The sequence below is a fragment of the Stegastes partitus genome, unplaced genomic scaffold, assembly GCF_000690725.1.
Source record: "Stegastes partitus isolate 25-593 unplaced genomic scaffold, Stegastes_partitus-1.0.2 Scaffold2417, whole genome shotgun sequence".
In the NCBI taxonomy this organism is placed as follows: domain Eukaryota; kingdom Metazoa; phylum Chordata; class Actinopteri; family Pomacentridae; genus Stegastes; species Stegastes partitus.
The window spans coordinates 30,880-51,241 of NW_007580148.1; the positions used below are offsets into that span (position 1 = coordinate 30,880).

General features: G+C 43.5%; 1 protein-coding gene across 1 annotated transcript in view; it reads right to left on the reverse strand.

Moving 5' to 3' along the window:
• Nucleotides 1-18,419, reverse strand: part of LOC103374963 (netrin receptor UNC5C) — a gene marked incomplete at its 5' end in the record, with an annotated part of 38,117 nt that extends 19,698 nt beyond the window's left edge. The window contains 4 exons of the mRNA XM_008305135.1: nucleotides 3,104-3,268; nucleotides 3,559-3,726; nucleotides 5,937-6,117; nucleotides 18,316-18,419. Coding sequence (XP_008303357.1) covers nucleotides 3,104-3,268; nucleotides 3,559-3,726; nucleotides 5,937-6,117; nucleotides 18,316-18,419 — 618 coding nt within the window. The remainder of the gene's footprint in view (nucleotides 1-3,103; nucleotides 3,269-3,558; nucleotides 3,727-5,936; nucleotides 6,118-18,315) is intronic.
• Nucleotides 18,420-20,362: the final 1,943 nt, after the last annotated feature.

A 20,362-nucleotide genomic window follows, 5' to 3' on the forward strand; every position in this document is an offset into this window, starting at 1 on the left:
GGGAGAGAGCCACGGGCAGACAAGTGGACTGACAGGAAAATCAATGGCTTGATAGATGGCGTTGGTTTGTACATGTAATCAGGCAACGGGAAAGCCGGGCCTGGAGGAGGGGGAGGTGGCTGTTGGGGTCAGTCTAACTGATGGCACATTTGAACCCATCCTGTAGAGTTTCTACTCATCCCGGCCGGGTGTACAGTACAGCAGGAGTAAAGGCAGGCTGCAGTGGGTGGCCTCTAAAGGAAACCCACACAGACAAAGATTAGTCTTTCCTGACATCACAGAGCTGGGAAGGAAGAGGAGATCATAGTGCAGGAAATCATTGTCTGTGTTTTAACCATTACTCTTCACAATGTGACATCTTCCAACCTTAGAGAAACACAATTCCATCTGCCACAACTGATATCTGTTGACCAGCTAAAGGTTCATATTTGCTTCCACTGCTTCTCAGCGGTGAATCTGTTTTGTGTTTTTTATCAAGTTTTCATAAAACAAAGAGTAAAAAGCTCCATGTTCTTAGAAGGCTAAAGCGAAGGTTAAAGTCACAACCGTCCCGTCTCTGGTGTTTCACAGCAATAAGCCATGTGCCCTTGCTGGAGTCAGTGTTCCCTTTTCTCTCGATCAATATGTCAAGAAAATGTCATATCTGAGAGCAGGGTTACCAAAGGTTTGGAAAACAACATCAGAATTTAAAAAAAAGAAGGACCACAGGGGTTGCGCAAAACAGAGGTTTAGACAGATCCGCTCCAGCGAACTGTGAAAACTACACGTGTTAGAGTTGGGAAGTTCAGTCTGAACAGGCAAAGTGCAACCTTTCTAGACCAATCTGAAGATACTTAACGTTGTTAAATCCAACCCCCCCAAACTCCCTGACAGTCTAAATGCGATAAACACGCTACAAAGTAAATTATAACACAACCCTTTCCTTTTTGACTGGGGTCAGCGGTGTTTCCACAGCACGCAGCAGTGGATGCTGAGCATCACAGGCTCTATTTCGAGCGCCGGTCATATCGAATTCCTTTGCTAGAATTCTGTGATGGATTCCAATTGGAATGATTTAAATAAATTCAAACAACAGAAAATAAGATCAAGCTGCAACGGAATCCACAGACACGTGTTCGCTCAGATCCCAGCCCTGCACTGGAGGGAGCAGCTCAGCGGTCCGAGGTGAGTTCAGATTGCACACAACTTCCATTCCCAATCATATTTGCCATAACGTGAGCTTTTAGATAATGGGCCGTTCTCCTAAATGCTTGTGGAAATGGTCATTAGCATTGACATAAGTGGCTTCACCCTCTTAGCTTCCAAAAAAAATCAATCCTTGAAATGATCCTAAATCTATATCATTATGGCTTTATATTCTCTGCAAACCTGCCATCAATCTACAGAGAACTAATGCTTTTGGGATAGGCTGAGCTGCGCGGGGCGTCCAGAAGGCCAGGGGAGTGTGGGGTGAACATATGTTATGCCGCAGAGGGAAATAAAATAAGATGAATAACACAAATAAGAGCAAGTCTGCCTCGGCGTTGTCATAGATTTTTTCCCTGATGTTTCTATACGCTGTTAAGACATACGAGCTTGGCTATAAAATTAGTTAATGCATTCCTCTGACGGTAAACTCACCGAACACTGAAGTCATAGTTTCCTGTTCTTTCTACATAAACACATACAGTGCGGCGCGTGTTTACTTTGGACAGAGGCACGCGGATCCATCAAGCAGATGCGTATAGATCGCCAGCGTGACGTCAGCTGTAACCTATTCTACATCACATCGACAGCATATGGCAGGTAGCAGTTTACAGCACCCATCGTGCAGCAAAAGGCTCACATCGGCCGCACACAGTAGTTGCCAGCTGTATCAAATTCAATACATCCAGCAGCCGTCCTCTGTTATATCATTAGTGTCACAATCACCATCTGTAATAGGTTATACACACGACGGAGGCATCTGTGACAGTGAGTGGGTCTAACACCTTCAAAGGTGTTTATGGGGGAAGAATTTTATTAAACTAGACACAGAGTTTAACTCAGTTACTGTGCAATGCCTGCAGTTTCCCCCCCTCTCTCGTCCTCTTTCTCCCGTTATTACAGGCATAGAGAAGAAGGGGGAATGCTATTTTAGCAGAAGAAGTTTAGGGTATTAAACACTTTACCATGTAACAACTTAGCACTGCAGTAAACTCACACTGTGCATCAAAGAAACTGCGGCATGATTCGAATCTGTGAATGTATTATAAGGCAGAGGGAGCAGGATTGTTGGCTTAACTGAACTGCGTGGCTGTTTTTAACTTACTGGAAGAAAGAGAAGCAGAAAACAATTCACTGCCTGCAGAAAAATATCTGGCTGCACCACAAACTGGCTTTGGCCCATTTTTTTTGTAAGCAACACAACAGAAAAACCAATAAAAGAAAAACGATGGTGCATCCTGGTGCCTTTTGTGTGCTTTGAAGTCATTGTAATACTAAATAATCATGTAGAACACATGCTCACTTCCCAGCACATGTAATGGCCAGCTCAGGAAATGGAGCAAGTCTACACTTGTGCCACTTTGTGGCCTTGTGTTTCCTCTCATTGGACCTAAAGAAAGCAGAGTTTTTAAATTAAGGTAGTAATCAAAGCAGCTCAGTAGTTGTGTCCACCCCCTTATGTAATTACCATATAATGACTTATTATTATTTTAAATATAACTCCAAAATTCTTAGCCTGTGATAAGGATAATTAGTTCGAGTGCTTCCCTTTGTGGCCAAGCACTTTTTTTTTAAACATATACTTATATTTGCAGCAGAACTAACAGAAAAACATGTGCAGCGGTTTTTGGAGTTTTTATATCACTTTTATCAAACAGCTTTTGTGTATTATGCATGCAAAAATAAAGAGAAACAGATCAAGCACCGAAGACAGAAAAGGCGTTTTAGCTTGTCTTATTGTTTATGTATGAGCGAAGTGAAACAGACTTGAGTGAGCGACAGGGTGAGAGTGTTATGTGCCGATGTGAAACACAGCGTGGTGATGAAAGAGCACAGAGAAAACTCCTGGTCAAAGGGTGAAGAGATTTCTTTGGTTGGCAGGTCAGAGAGAGTAGCAGAGGATTAGTCGGGTACTCACTCTGCATGCACAGCCCATCGGTGCAGTTCTTGGACTGGAGCACCATGCCCTCACAGTCCTTTCCCCCGTTTTTTGGTGCCGGGGCGCTGCATTCTCTCCTCCTCCAGTGGGTGCACTCTGTCCCACAGGTGGACCACTTACTCCACTCTGTCCACAGGCCATCCACTATCACACAGGACAGACGAGGGGTCGAGTGAACCAAATGGCAGATGAAGAAGATGAGGACAAATGAGCACATGAGTGGGTGAGTGGATACGTGATAGAGACAGCGAGAATATGTGGGAGAGAGACACACACACACACGTAAGCGTGGAGGCACAAACAGAGCGAAAAATGCAAACACAGAGTTGCATCATATTTTATGCATTTGTTTTTTTTTGTGTGTGTGTGTGTGCACCTGAACCCTTTCCACCCACTGACAGGTGGGAGTTTTGTTAAATTTTTTTTTGCCATACCTGGGCACAGAGGATTGCACGGCAGCTTCTGGATGCCTTGCCCTTCGCAGATGGCGCCTCCATTGAGCGGCGCTGGGTTGGTGCAGCTGCGAGTGCGTTTCTGGTAACCACGGCCACAGCGGCTGTTGCACACCGACCACTCCGTCCATGTTGACCAGCCGCCATTCACTGGAAAGCACGGTCGTAAAACGTGTTAATATCTAACTCTGGCTGATTCCTCAAACATTTCTTAAAAGGGATGACCAAACAGTAAACTTTAAAAAAACGTGTCCCAACTTGTTTTATAAAAGGATAAAAGTAAAGGAAGTAAAAGCACTTAGAGACAGACAATAAAAAAAAGATTACATCTGAATTCGGGTTGGGTTCGTCTACGTGAACGGCCGTTTTTAAAATGTGTGTACACCGCCGAGGTTTTTTTTTTTGACCCTGAAATCTCGGGTCGTTACTTTGCGGTGCAGGCAGACAGTAAATTCTGGTCAGATAGCTGCATTTTCCATTCACTGATTCCTCCTAATGCCTCTCTTCCCTCGCTCATCCATCTCTGTCAGCGACTAAATCCAGTGCAGAGTGACACCAGGGCTTGTGGCTGAGAACAAGTCTGTGGCATTTGAGATGGTGGAACCGGGCCCCTTGGAGCCTCCGACTTTTCAAATGTGACATGCTTATGAGTGAAGCCCAAAATATTGGACTCTGGGGGGGGAGACTGCCAAAGCCCCACATTTCTTTACTGTCTGCTTTCTACCCTCTATGGATTAAGGCTCTATCTTCCCTCCTCTTCTTTTACTCTCTTCACCCCCTTTTTTTTGTTGTTATCAGCTCCTGTTTCTAGTGTTCTTGTGGTCAGTCAGAGTGGAAACCACTTGGAAAAAAACCACAAGGCCTTATCCTTTCTCACAACTCTTCATAAATGTATGCTATTTTGGAAAGGCAAAGGACGAGTTGACATCAAAGCACTTGTTTTTTTTTCTAATAGACTGCGACGTGAAAGCCTCTTGTCCCTGAAACCTGCTCTCTTGTGTTTCTACATCACCTCTAACATTGATCCCCATTTAGTCTCAGTGTTCACTTAACTGTAACCATAGTAGATAAACAACACAAAAAAAAAGAATGCTAACAATACCACACCTCCAGTAAATCCAGAAGGGACACGAGGAAAAGTGATGAGGGAATTATAGATTTCGAAACTCAACCCCGGTGACAGTATCGGTTTCAACTATCTGGTCACTCGTGCAGTGTTTGCATCTGCGTTTACTTCTTTATGCAGTAATTTGGGCATGCAGAAAATAGCGGATGTAAATTCTGTGTGCGCGTCTGAAACAGGGATGCTGCCAGAGGTAAAGTATCAAGAGGAGTTCCATCAAGCACACAATGAGCTAACGAGCTATCAAGCCAGCAGTCAGAAAAATAACGTCCCGCGTTCAACAACAAAAAAAAAGCCTCCTCTTCATGTGCCGTTTGTTGCGTCTCGAGTATCCTCCAGCAGGCGCCCAAGTTTAACTTCACAGCCGTGCTGCAGCTATAACAGTCGTGTTAGTTGATGTCAGGGAGACAGTGGGTGAGTCTGTGTGAAACCACAGCAGGGGGGCTCTTTAAGAATGCCTCAGCCACATCAGCACCTCTCTCTCTCTCAGTTCAGAAAAAAATAAAAAAAATCACAAATCTTCCATTCCACACACACCTTCTGGCGGGAACAAAATGAGCGAATGTTGCACGCTGCGGGAGAGAGAGGGGTTTGCTTTATGCAGAGTGACTTTGAAATTTGTTTTATTTTGAGTTGAGTCGACCTCTTAGAGGAATTCAACGTTTTTGCTCTGCGCCGGTGTCTTGACTTTACTCATCGGTGGTGTCGTTTTGTGAAGGGTTTGTTGGTCAAGTCCCTCTCCGGCTGTTGGATAAAGCCTCTTTTTTTTTGTCCATGATAATAATAATCCATCTCTGCCTCATAATGGAATAGATGTTACTCCGTTGCTTCCTTTAGAATGTGCGACTCTGTGAAGTTCCCTCGTTACAACTCGGCTGAAACACTGTAAAACTGCTAATGCTTGAACCGATTCTGAAGATGAGAAATGAAACAGAAAGTGCCACCCTGTAAGTTGACAGAATCGGTCCTCTTTAGATTTGTTGCATATCAAACCCCAGAGGTCTGAATTCATGTTTTTGAGCCTGTCACTGGTAGACTGCAGATTCAAGGTGGACGTTTTCTGCCTATTTTACTCATGATTTGTCTTCTGGCATACAAAAAAAACACCATGTGGACATGTTAATAAGGTAAAAAACTTCATTTTCTCTTTCCAGTCACCTGCAAAAAACATCACCTGTACCAAAGGTGGAATACAAATTAAGTTAGATTTAATGGTTTAGGTGAAACAGGACGTTACCGTAGACGATGACCGTGGCAGTGGTGCTGCGTCTCTTGGCCACGATGTTCTTTGCCACGCAGGTGTAGTTGGCCGTGTCAGACAGACGAGCCTGTTTGATTATCAGGTTGTGGTCGATGGTGATGTAGAAGTTCCTGTCATCTGCGGGGTCGATAACTTCCTCGTTCTTTAACCACTCCACCTAAGAAAAAGAAAGAAAGAAAAAGAACATGGAGGAAAAACAGCTTGGAGACAACTGAAGAGTGTTTTCAAGGGAAGATGTGAGAGGAGATATAAGACAGGTTGACCTCATTAAATTGTAGAAAAATCACAGCGAAGTGTTTAAACAGCTATAGTTTTTCTTATTTCTGTCGAACCTCCCAAATAACAGCGAGTGCCAGGATTAGAGCGCAATTGTTTACGTCTCTGAGGTCCTGCTACAAAAAGTCAATAGCTATCATGCTCTTTTTATTCTCCCCGTAGAACAAAGCGCTACAATAACAGCAGCATTGTCAGGCAGCACAGAAAAGAAAACTCTCCACGATTCCTAAAGCTGAGAGGCTCTCTGACCTTTTCTTATGAGTTTCATTTCTTTAAATGATACGGATATTGAACTCCTGGCACTATCGCAGAACGGGGGGATCATTTGGAGCGGTTATTTGGCTGTAATTCACCGAGATCCCTTTCCTCTTCAAGAGGTGGAAAGGTTTAGCGTTTTTGAAAAGAATAACACGTGCCGCCTCGCACTCTGCAGCCGCTTTTATTCAGAAATATTTCCTGGTTCTCTGGTTTTTTTCAAAGAAACTGTCCAGCGATGAGGAGTCCTGGCAAACAGCTAACTTCCCGTGTATTGTGATCGCCCATGAGGAGCAGGGCCTGATAAGAGATAAGGCTCCAAGGAGCAGTACAGGCGAAGATAAGCTGGATGTTTATAAAGGGTCTTTCTCATGAGAGATAAAGTATCTCAAAAAGTGGGGCAATAACCTGATATGAGTCCTGCCAAGACAAAACAGTCACTGTTGTTGCTGGCTTTCCTCAGAAACAACAAAGAAACAGCACGTAGTGGCGCAGAGGCGCACAACACAGTGGCCATTGTTATAACAAGCCAGCATTGTTAGAACTTTCTCAAAACAGAAGATGGACTGATTGCGGCGCGCACCGGGTCATGTGCATTATCAGCGCCGCTCGCATCTGTGTTAGTTCGAGATGACAGGAATCAAAGACGCCATCAGCATCACACCTCTTGCAAGGCTGCCCGCTCTCTTATCCAGTGGGAACACACTGGAGAGGCTGCGAAGAAAATATTTTCAATAGCTCACTTCACAATTATTTCACACTTCCGCTTCGCTGTATAAAACATCTACATCATGCAGCTCATCCCCACCACGAAGTTTCATCTGAACACACACAATCCTGACATCAGCGCTTTCACAGTAAACCGCTGTAAGCTTGATGTAAATTCTATGCTGATCTGGTGATTATGAGTATTTTCCTTCATAAACATGTATCAGTTTCATGAAGGCAATACATTTCCATCAGCAGCCGTCTATTAACTGAAACTGAACCTTTCTGGCAGCCAAGCAGAGTGCAATAAAGATCAGCGTATACAGGAGACGCATTAAATCTGTCACCGCTTTTAGAAATCATCTTCACGAAGATGTATAAAAAGGCGAGTACGGTTTTTCTATAAATGCACTCACGGTTTCAATTAATTTACATCTAGATGCTTAATGAGAGCAGTGTTAATATTACACAACTCAATGACAACCGCAGAATAAAAGGCACAAGAAACAGAATATCTAATTTCTCTTAATAGCAGATGTGGAGGAGTTAGTGCCACTTAGGCAGAAGGATGTGTGTGAGAAAAATAACTCAGAAACTGCCATCGTTTTGTTAACATGTTGATTCCTCTGGTGCTTATTTTTGTACAGAGTGGGGGAAAAAAAATGCATTCATTAGTAAAGACGCTGCAAATAATACAATCTCGGCGCGCACACGTGTCGCCAGTCATTTCGGCTTCGTGTTATTGAGTTGGCTTCTGTTTCGACTAATCTGTTGTGACACCTGGTGAGGTGACAGTTAGACGTCTGTCATGACTTTCGGCGCCACAGCAACACGCCGCAAGAAGTCAGCGGTAAGTCGGCAACCTGCAGCTTTCTGGTGATGGCGAAAACATTTCACCCCTTGTCATTTCAATATCAAAAGTTCCTCTTATTGCACACACATACACACACAGTCTTCTGCATTATCTTTGTGTATGAAAGCTATGATGCACTATTACCATAAAGATATAAGGAGTGGTTTTAGTGCAGTATTTATCGACTAGGGGTTGCATAGGTTTTCTCGTGTGCGTGTTTGTGTTATAACGTCGATCTTAAATTCTGTCTGAAAAATATGACTAGCAGAGAGACGGACCCCTATGTTTAGAGAACAAAGATTCGACAGTGATCTGATTGCCATTTTTTTTTGTGTGTGTGTGTGTCTTTTGTTCCCGCGCTGAAAAGTCTCAAGTAAAAACAAGTTGAAGTGATGCAAACAAGCGAAACAATGGGTTTTGTTGACATGATAAATATTTTCTCTTTCAGCGCTTGAATTAGTATGTGCCGAGCGCAGGGGCATTAGGAAGCGAAAAGGTCTGCTCTTAGAAACAGAGATTGACAGTAGATACAAAGAGGTGGTTATCCAATTTTGCACCAATCACAGAGGCAGCCTCTCCGAACGTGCTGCGTTCGGATGTCAAGAGCACTTTTATATGAGAAAGTAATTAAAAATTGAACAAAAGAGCTTTTCAGTGCAGATGGAGGGGTGGGAGGGAGATGGAGTGACAGGGGATAGAACGTGGTAGAAACTCGTGTCAGAAGTGGGAACTTGTGTAAGAGAGCAAAAAGTGAGCAACAGTTCACCGGTCCTTTATTCTGCGGCGAGGATAATTAGGACTCATTAAAAAAAAAAAAACAGAGATGAAAAGGTAGTTCGGCCTCAACACCAAACTTGTGGAAAGATTTAAGATGATTAAAATTCCGCAGAAGACTACATCTCATATAGCACTTCCAACTTCCTCTCATGCCAACAGACTCCAAACACTCGCAGATACACAAACTCGCATGCAAACACACACACACACACACGCACTTACAGCTCGTTAGTGTCTGATTGGCAGTGAAACATCCGGAGAGGTAATTGGCACATTTCTTGTCATTAACGAAAGGAAATTGCCACATGTCAGCTGTCATAAAGAGAAGCCTGTCTGGTCGGAGACAGCCAAGAGACACAGAGAGAGACACAGAGAGAGAGAGGGAACGAAGGAAAGTTAGACCTCAAGAAGAAGAGACGGGAATAAAAAGAGAGACAGGTAGACGCAAGACAGGGAGGAGAAGACGGATGAGAGAGATGGAGAGCAGGTGCACATGCAGGAGGGCAGCCGCTAGTGTGCCAAAATACATATAATACATCATCGCTGAGAGGCAAGGACGGACGAGAACGAACGGAGAGGGGGGAAGGAGGAAAAATGCTACAAAGAGGTGACTGTCTTGAAGAAGTGAGGATTCTGAATGAATGAGAAGAGGGGGAAATGGAAAGACTAAAGCAAGAGCAAATCAAGAAATGGGCCGAGATTCACGGATCAGCATGTACCGACGGGTATTTATAAAAAGAAAAGAAATATATCAAAGGAACTGAAGTGGAGGCGAGGAATCAATTACCTCTACTGTGATGAATCAGTGAGACATTATGGATTCATTACAGGTACGCAGGGATCTTGCGCGCAGGTCTAGACCAAACCTGGTTCCTGAAGTTGGCATTTCTTAGCCAAATACAGAAGAATAGGTTGTTCACCTGAATGACTTTTTCCTAATCCGACTAAGAAATGTGGCTATCTCTAACCCAGTTTGAAAAGAACACTAATGCGCGTTGTGGGCCGGTCAGTTTCTAACAGATTTAATGCATTTTCAAGTAGTCGAGGTGTAAAGTGAATCACATAAAGTAGGCGATGAAGGAGTCGCATCAAGGTGCAAATACAAAAAGCACCCACCCCAAAAAAAAAATTAAGCAATGATGATTATGCGTTACCATTAAGGGTCTCACGAAATATCACCAGCTCTTCTTTAATGGAATGTAATCCCTTTTTAAATAGGTTGTTTGGGGCAGAGCATTAAACAACAAGAGGCAGAAGAAGCAATTATCAAAAGGCAGTTTGATAAGAGAGAAAGAGAAGCGGGTTGCTGCGAGGACAGTCTTACCTGGATTTTTGTGTGTATGCCTTGAAGTGGCACAACTCAGCTAAAAATGGACTGTTTTCAAATTTTCTTAAGGTCCTGAAAACACTAAAAATTGATTTTTTTCCTTTTAATTCTTGGCTTCAGAAAAAACGTGGTAAACACAAGACTTAGGTTTGATCACCTTGGTACATTGATATGATTAAACTTAGGAAACTACACATCAAACTGACCAGAAGCCACATTAGTACCGTAATTTCCGGACTATTGAGCGCACCTGAATATAAGCCGCACCTACTAACTTTAAAATGAAAACAAATGTTGTACATATTTAGGCTGCACTTGTCTATAAGCCGCACATTGTAACATGAGATATTTACACAGAAAGATTACTTAAACTTTTAGTTAAATACGTACCAGTAACATATACAAATACATAAATGCTTTTTTCCGAACCGTGTCTGTAACACGGCTGGTTAAGAAAATAAAAACTACAGTAGCCTACCAGGAAAAGTCATTGATCGCTATCTTCATCTTCCGCCTGCTCACTAAAACCACTAAAGTCTTCAGTGTCGGAATTGAACAGCCTCAGAATTACTTCGTCACACACTTCCTCAGTCTCTCTTTCATTGTCGCTCTCAATGTCACTTTTATCTCGAGGCAAATTCATAAAACTCGTAAAAATCCATAAAGTAGCTGCATCATTGTTTAAGCTGCAGTGTTCAAACCGTGTGAAAAAAGTAGCGTCTAGAAATTACGGTATTCATTTGGGGTCCACCTCACTAACGCTAACATTCACTAGAAGTGATTTCTTTTAGCTTTGTTTTTGGTCTCCGCCATCTCTTCACAAAAATATCCAGTTCTTACCTCTAGCTGCTAAATTCAATTGACATCAGTTGGATTCAGTTTTATTTAAACGGCACGAACTACAACACAAGTCGCCTCAAAGCCCTTCACTTAGTAAGGTGAAGTGTTACACAATGTTATATCGTATAGAAGAATCCAACAACTTAAACTTAAAAATGAAAAAACTCCCATTCAACAGGAAGAAATCTCGAGCAGAACCAGGTGTCGGGGAGGGCGGTGATCTGCCTCGACCAGTTGGGGTGAGGGTTAAAGGGAGAGAAAAGGAAAGCAGACAAACATCACATAAGAGAACAATAAACGCTGCAGAGGTTGGTGAGGCCAGCGGCCGCAGATCAGGATCCACAGATACGAATGATATAGATGCTCCTCTACGGCCACCCTGATACCGATAAGAGAAAGTTACACCAAAACAACAAGCTGGAAGATGCTATTAGGTTCCGCAAACCTGAGGAGAACTGCAATTTCCTGTGAGCTTATCGCTGCAATCGACCCTTTCATGCGATCCATGGCTAATATTAAAAGTATCAGTTGCAGCTGCCGTGACCTTAACCTATATGTCTGATAATAAACGTTGAGCTGTAAACAGGTATCAGCTGCTTTGAGATAAACAGAAAATTTTGACTTTAAAAAATGGCAACACCCAAATTAATGAGGGGTCAACTGTATCTCGACTGCCACCATCTTTGTCCTTACAAGAATCCAGCTCCCGAATTAGGACGCAGCTTCAAGCGTCCCACCGCCGTCACCTCTTACTCCCACCAGCAAACATAGCTGGCTGCGGACCCGACTGCGGCAGCGACGTAGGAGTAACCACCGAGTGGGAAGTTTGCTGCGCTCTGCCAGGGTGTGTTCCAGCACAACACTAATTAGCCCAATATACAGAACACACTGTATACAATCCACTCACTTGTTAAGAACCAATGCGAGGCAAAACCATTCATTACTCATCGCTGTTGTGTCAGAAATAGAGTGTACGGCACAGTGTGGGGGTGGAAAGGGGTGCGAAAAGAAACGAGGGGAGAGAGAGAGAGAGAAAAAAAAATGTTCCACAGCGACGTGCGAGACTCCTCTACAGAGAAGTCATTATGAGCTCTCCTGCTTCTCCACGTGAAGCCTAACTATCTACCCGATGTAATTTATTCATTTCCCTTTTTTCACAGTATATATCTGCTCCAGGCTCGAATTACACACCTGGAGAACGAGCCACAAAAGGTTACAAACTGATTATTCAATCATTCACTAGCAGACAACAAGCCATATGCTCTGCATCTGCCTGCGTGACAACTATGGAAATGTGAGCTGTATAAATATTAACAAGTCCAAATGCACAAAGGTGTGATATCTTGAGATGCGATGGGAAAAATGTTAGTGTGTGTGTGTGTTGTCCTTGCTCGTACGTATACGTGAGGGTTTATGTGGAGGAGCCAGGATGGGACGGGTTAAGAGGGAAGGAGGAGTGAGGCTGGGGAACAGAGGAGGAATTGGATTGGATACTACTGTAGGTGTCCACACAGAAAACGGATCACCGAGACTCGAGCGAAGAGTAATGACCTCCTCTAGCTCCGTCCTGCCTTTGGCTCTCTTACAAGCCCGCTGAAGGAGAATAGACATTTCTTAAAGCAGTTCCAAGGATAGCAGGACACAGCTCTTTCTGTTCGGTCTCGCACACTTCATTGGACTCTTAAAATATGATTCTCTAAATCACTCATCACTTACAGTGGAAATGGCTGGAAGGCTTCATCTTTACCACTCTCTCTCTTTTTTTTTTATGTCTCTTGGTTGGGGGGAGGTATTCAAAAAATGAAGAGCTTCAAATTCGGTGTATAAATCATCATTGTTCTGCGGAATGGTTGATTGCATTTTGATGGTGCTGATGATGTGACTGTGGGATTTCTGCCATTACACTGTACATTTTGTTTTGAAGCCAAATTCTTTCACGAGACGTTCACGTGTGGGCGGATAAGTACATGTGGACTACTGAGAGGCACGACGCGCACACACACACACACGCTATTTTATCTGAAATATTAAATAATAAACCAGCACAAACCAGCTTTACAAGTTAGAGAACTGTTTGATACTCTTTCTGCACACAGTCCTTGGTCTCTCCGAGGCACCTCTGGCCTTTAGAAAAAGCTTAGATGATAACTTTACCTAGGGAGATGGTCTTTGTGCTGTGATAGAGGTCAGAAACTTGCTCGATGTACAATTCAACCTTCAGGAGCGAGGATAAACTGGAGCAGAGTCACAAGCTCAGTGCAAAAGGCTCAAACATCTTTCTTTTTTTTAAGGTGATAAAGAAATAGTTTACCCAGAAATAAGAACCGTCTGATTTTATTTTATTTCTCCCATGTCGAATGAAACTACCACCTGGCACCCAGCGAGTCACCTTCCCTATATGATTCCTGTTTGCTGGAGAAATGTGATTCTTTTTTAAATCATTTTATACCCTTTTTGGAACCGCAAACAGATATGTTGTGTTTACCTCAAGTGCTCGGGAAAAGCCGTGACGGCAGAAGAACCAATGGTCCAAAATACAAATAATGGCAAAAGGGGGGTTTTCAATACGTCTGTTGGTCTTGCAGCCCAGAGAGTCGATGTAGCAGCTTTTTGGCTTTGTTTTCACGGATCAGTTTCTATTATGTATTGAGTAATATTTTCTTTTCTGCCTCAAAGGAAGCTGCGATGGAATATATGCACAGAAAACCCTGTTCAGCAGGAAATTTTACATGTAAAACTGGCCCAGTGGAGGTAACAGTAGAAAGGGCAGCGACTTGCAGAGGACAGCAGAGCTCACAAATGTGGGCTATTAGAGTAAATCACAGGCTTTGCACAGGAAAAACTGCAATGATTGACAGGTGAGTGCCTGAAGGGCAATCTTTGGTTGGTTGCCACGGGGATTTGGTCTGGCCTCCTGACACCTTCTCTCCCACGGGTAATCTTAATGAAAATGCACTTCCTGTTTCACTGGGCACTGAAGTGTTGTTACTCTTGACATTCCCTTCATAACTCAACTATGCACCGTTTTTACAGGAAAGAAGCACTCAGCTATTTTTTTTTTTGACAAGGTGACCTGATGAGCTCGCGGTGGCGGTGGGCCTTCAAATCACCTATTAAGTGAAACTGGGCCTAAAATCAACATTAATCACTGACATTTACATGGTGTAATGTGTGGAAAAGGTGCCATATTTGAACTATATCAGATTTTACACCATAATACTCAGTGTCTCTAGTCATTATCAGCACATTGGGTGAGGAAACACAATTTGAGCTTAATAACAAAATCTGCCGTCCCCACTGGGCTCAAAGAACTGTGCATGAAATCTCGATTTTGGCTCCGGCTGCTGCCTGAGCTGTTTAAATTCATCTGGCTTAGTTTTTTTTTTCCCCCACTTCTCTGGATGAGGAAGTGTGAAGTAAAGATCTTTGTGTTTCCTGGCTTTCTTCTGAGTAAAGCCAATGGTCTTAATCATGGCAGCAGGGCCCCTTCCCCGCAGAGCATCAATGACTCGTTACCCGTGATAACACGGCAGGACCCCGGCTGACTGAGGAGATGCCCGAATTAAAATCCTGCTTCCATGGAAACAGGCTCAGCGGCTCGCGGTGCCGCATCACCTCTGAACCCTCGTCTTTGTCGCGGGGCTGTGACAAGTGCTCTGAGACGTAGATGGAGGGCCCGGCAGAAGAAAGGGGGACAATAAAGCCGCATTCTTTTTGCTGTCCATTTTATGAGGCTGCCACATATTCTGGAGTATGAAAAGAGGCCACTGTTGGTTGTGCGGAGGCCCTTTAGATGTCGATGAAAGAGCTTCACGGAGGTATTCTAAAGGAAGGATCTGCATTGAGCTGATGGAAAGTCCTCCATCCCCATCTTTACCTTTATTATTATATGGGCTGCTCTCAGTAAGCCAGTAAGCCCTCATAACAGTGGAACCATGCACGGAGCTTTTTTCTGCCAAAATCGCTCCTTGTCTCTTGTTCCTAGAATAGCCCGAACAGTTACATTTTCCTTCTGCTCTTGATTAAGTATATATCAAATATTCATGGCTATGGAAACGTGTAACAATTACTTTAAGGGAGCCTGTCGAGTGTCTCATTTTTTCAGAGCGTACAAGACATTCAAGATGACTGAATCCTTGTGCTATTTCAGAAACCTCACTCGCTGTATTTCAGCTCTGCGAGGCCAAAGTTCCATTGGTAATGGTCACGGGGAGAGCCAAAATAAACGCCTGCTGCTTGTTTTCTTTGTGTGTGCGCTTGTGCGTGCATGTGTGTATTCCACAACTCAGGGACAGGCTGTACTTCAGAAAATTTATGTATCAACTGTGAATAACCGGTCGAAAAAATAAGGGCTAGGTTACCTCGGATTGAACTTGGAGTATCAAAACCTCTGAGATGTTTGATGGGAACTGTTTCATATGCCCCGCTATGAAAAACTGCTGCATCATCACAGAAACAATCCAGACTATTCAGCATAATGTTTAGTTTTCAGGGCAATGCAGCCCCCGCAGAAAGCCAGCAAAGACTCAAAACCACTTAAATAGAATCACAGGATGTCATTACTATGGTAAACCATCATGACAACTTATAATGTAAATCATCTGAAAAGTGGGAAGAAAAAGAAGGAACACAAGACTGATACTGGCTCACATCAAACAGCCACTTTGTGTGCGCAGATCAAAACTAATTATGATTGACTTACTTTGATTCTGCAGAACGTGGGCTTCTTATTTCTGCGTGTGTGTGTGTGTGTGTGTGTGTGTGTGTGGGGTGGTGACGTACAGCCGCACCATTTTGGCATCGTGGCTGATCTCAACAGAACGCAGATCGCTGACAGCTGAAGTGAAAATATTAACAACCTTTGGAGTATCACAAAGTGTGGACAGTGGAACGTTATTCTAGTAGAATCAACAGTGGCAGCAGAGGACGCCGACGGTTGCCTGCACTTTGTAACGTGTAAAAGCTGCGCTGACCTTGTTATACATGCCGGATGAAATGCCAGATTTTCTTCACGAACCTCTTTCATTCCGGCCCTGAAAAGAGGATGCACAGAAAGTCTTGATTCCTCCTTCCAGTTCATCAGCACCGAATCTATTTCTGCCAGCTGGTCAACCACAATCACAACGTTCACTCTATAGAATGGATGAATAGCCTTTCAGTGCTCAGCTGAGTTGCTGGCAGCCTGTTATCATGTGGACCCGCGCACACAGACACGTTAACGCCGTCGCCGGCACTCCGACATGCGTGTGAAAATGCAACCGTCAGCACATGTGTGTGTGTCGTGTTTGTCCCTTTTTCGCGAGACAATAGCGGTGCCAGCATCCATCACATAAGGTCCACATGATTAAACAAAAGTGCTGTAAGGGTATGGGTTTTATGGCTCAGCCACAGCCTGCCATCTTGCCAGCCTCTCGCTCACTGGGCAAAGGCCTGTAAAGGAACCACAGAGTGAACTGACAGCCGACTGGAGGCCTGACAACAACCCACAGAATCCAGCCCTGACAAACCATAACAGCTCTTCTCCTTCTGCCTTCAGCCTCCCTCGTCCTCTCTATATTTTCTGCGTCTCGAGCGGGTGAAATATGACAGATCTTCCCTTCACAGCGGCTGCTACATACTTCTGCAGATTCATATGTAACCACAGACTTAGCCCATCTGCTTTTTCCGAGTTTTTTTTTTTTTCTTTCTCTGGTGAGCTCGTGTGAGAAAAGGCCTGACAAACACAGATGAAAAAAAAAAAGCAGCATTCAGTTTTGTCCTTTTTTCCCAACTGAGGCAGCTGACTTTGAGTTTTAGAAAGAAAAAATAAAAATATCTTGTGAAATGAAGCTGTTGTCTTTTTGTTTTTTTGTTTTTTTTCGCAGCCATGAGGTAAGTGTGAGTAATTAAAGATGCTGGAAGTGTGCCTCTGTACACACATAAAAAAGTCAACATGATCATAGAAAGAAAAGTAAACAGAAAACAATCACAGTTTTCAGAATACAGATGCTGGGAAAAATCTGTTAAATGCTTTCAGAAGAGGTGAATTAGTACAACTGCCAGACGTCATAAACACAATTTTGCCTTGATGCGCTGGAACCTCAGCGTTCCAAACAGTACTTGTTGAACAGACGACTGGCTCAGTGTTGGACAACTACAATAAAACGAACTCCTTTATCCAAACTGATGATGCTGAAAAAATCCCCTATTTACTCTTCGCTGTGCGTCTGGATTGCCACAGCGACTCCTTATCTCAGAAAGCATAGATGTGCCATGATTGGACCCCAGCTGAGTCTTTAATCGCTGCACTGAGCCAATCCAAGGATTGACAGAGACCTCAGACGGGCGGCAGAATCACCAGCACTATATGGCTGTTACAGAAACACCATCAGACTGAAGCCTGGATTGTATGAGGAGAGAGTCTGTGGAGTGCCAGTCCTAAACTTTCGTCCATTTAACTTGTCAGCACTTTCAGCAGGGGATAAATGCTGTGCAGTTCCACTCACTTAACTCAGCTTTTCCAGGTCAATCACAAGCCTTTACAGAGTTCAGTCCCTGCACCCCCAACTCCAAAAAAAAAAAAAAGCACACACACACATATCCGCACACTCCCCCCCCTCAACCCATTAAACCACACTTTCATCCTCTATTTATGTTCCTGCAATCTCAACTGAGCCTTTTCAAATGCTGCTCTAACACTGTTCTCCTGTAGGGCAGCGAGGAAGTAGAACAGGGAGGAGATATTGGCCAAACCAAGGTTGCACAGTGACACAACTCGGGTTTTTTTTTCTTCCCCCCTCAACACATAATTACAATTTTCTTTCCTCCAAATTGCAGCGACCGTTTAGGAAATACCCAACAAACTTTAATAGCCAAGGCAACGGTGAAAAAAATGCTCTTATCAGTGCACTGTACCGTGTCAGATTTATTCAGTGTTATTTTATGACAAATTCTGAAACGGGCAAGCTCAGAATTGAGGCAAATTCCCACAAACAAAACACAGTTTTCGCCGCTATATGTGGAACAAAACTAAAGCCTGGCATCACCACAAACATGCTAAGGAATACATACAGTATGGTGAAAAGGTGGTGGACATTTAAGCTTAAAGAAGAAAAAAAACGGTGACATTTCAGCAGAATCTAGCAGTAAAAAAGTCACATAAATCTCCTTTCAGAAAAGCCAGCTCACTGGATTTGAGGTGAGAGCTGTCGGCTGAGCTCAGTACGGGCGCATTTCTATGGGAAACATGTCCCTATTATAACTTTTCTGTTCAAACAAACGACGTAATTATCCAAACAACAACTGTGCGTCGGCTCAGTGATGAATCCCCCGAATCTTACCTCAGCAGCTGGGATGCCTTCAGGTGGCCGACATTGCAGCAACACTTCTTGTTCCAGTGACACTTCTTTTCCGAGAGGTTCCTGGTCAAACGTCTTTCTCAAGTCTACGGGGGAACGGACAAAAGCGTGTGTTTGCATTAGCACAGTATATTGCATTGTTGGATGAAATGAGGACATATTGTTGAGATATGTTTAGGATAAAATGCTGAGTCCATCAATGAAGGCATTCTATCAATAAATCACCAAAGAGGAACCAATCGATAACAACCGTGCAAACGCAATACAGAACAGTCTGTACCGAAATGTGAAAAACTAACAGAATTACGATTCCTTTCCATCCCTCCGTCATCGCCAGAACAGAGATGCATCGCCCGGAGTAGATGGAAGGAAAACGGGGGGAGAAGAGGATCTCTCGCCCTTCAATGAAAAACCAACATTTTTGCAGTGTGAGAGCCCTGATGGAGTGGCGCTGGGCAGATACAGCGGCGCTGACAGGTCAGGATTACTGACGGTGTCATGCTACACTGGAACCTGAAGCCCATTAGACATATATCAAGCTGCACAGACTGAGGCAGGAGCAGCGGGCGTCATACACAACAGGAGGGGAGAGGAGAGGAGAGGAGAGGAGAGGAGAGGAGAGGAGGAGGTTAATGGAGGAGTCACAGCACTACTTTTGAACTTTGGAGTCACCGAAGCATCAAATCTGCCATCAATCCTCCAAAGTCCACTGATACCATTTCCACAATCTTTACAAAGTTCCTGTCCTTCTCCCTCTCCGGCCCCTTCGCTGACACATTGACTGTTGGGGGTGAATAACTGCATCCACTGCAGCACAGCATCATAATTTCCCCCCATACAATGATTCTACAAGCTGTGCGTCTGAATTGATCCGTGTTCCCTTTCATTAGAAGACAAATACGCGATTTGTGTCATCTGCATATGCACAGTCCTGCCCTCAAAGACCCGCCCGACTGAAGAGGAGGACGAATCGAAAGCTTTTAAAATGAGCTCTAAAAACAAAAGAGGTTCTTCAGTTGTTGTTGTTTTTTTTTTTTTTCTACCTACAGCTTTCACAAAAACAAACCACGAGATGACCCTCGTTCAGCGTCTCGATCTATGGAAAGAATACAGCTATTCTTCTTCACAGAATGCTATCGATACAGTAATGGGCAGCTATTGACATTGTGTACTCACATAAAGAAGAGATTTATTATATCAGATGGCTCTACAATCGCACATTGATTCAGAATCGGAGTTTCGGATGTGAGTACAGTATAGACTGAAAGCACCAGCAGATATGCGGTGACACGGATCGTGTGGAAGAATTTGCACTTCAGAAGTTGAAGCAAAACTGCACATAAATCTCTTAAGACTCTAAAGACTCTTGGGCATAGCGTGTAATAAGATACAGTATTCATATCTATCACAGTAAAGAAAATGCTGTTCAGCGCGTGAGGAGATTGCGTATGAGTGGATGATCACCTGCCATAAAAAAACAGAAACATCCCTAAAAGCTGATCAAGATAGATTCTCACTCCCATCATTTGCTTTCTTATGGTTTAACAGCTATTAGATCAGGAGACATTACGCTGAAATAGAGACATTTCACTGTTGAGTTTCAACTGTTCCGCATCCCCTACAGGAAAAAAACGAGATCTTATTACAGAATACACGATCGCGCAAGGCCCAGGAGCGGTAAAGAATACCTATAGTCATTTAAGGGTTCATTTTTTATTTGGAAAAAATGAACCTTACAATAACAAATTCAATGAGCGCTCTTGTCCAAGTTCAACCTGAGAGTATGCATGTCTTCGGGGGGAATGAGCTATAATTCCGCAAATTTCAATGTATTATAAAAGCTGAAAGGGTGAGTGTTGAATTGAAAGCAATTTCCGTAAAAAGTCTGGTATGAAATTAAAAGAAGGAATGACTGGAGGGCCGCATATTCTTTGACGGAGGTTTACGGAATTTGATCCAAGGACATGCAAAGTGTTTGGTTTTGTAAATACAAAGAGGACTAGGAGGGGAAAGGGAAGGGAAGGGAAGG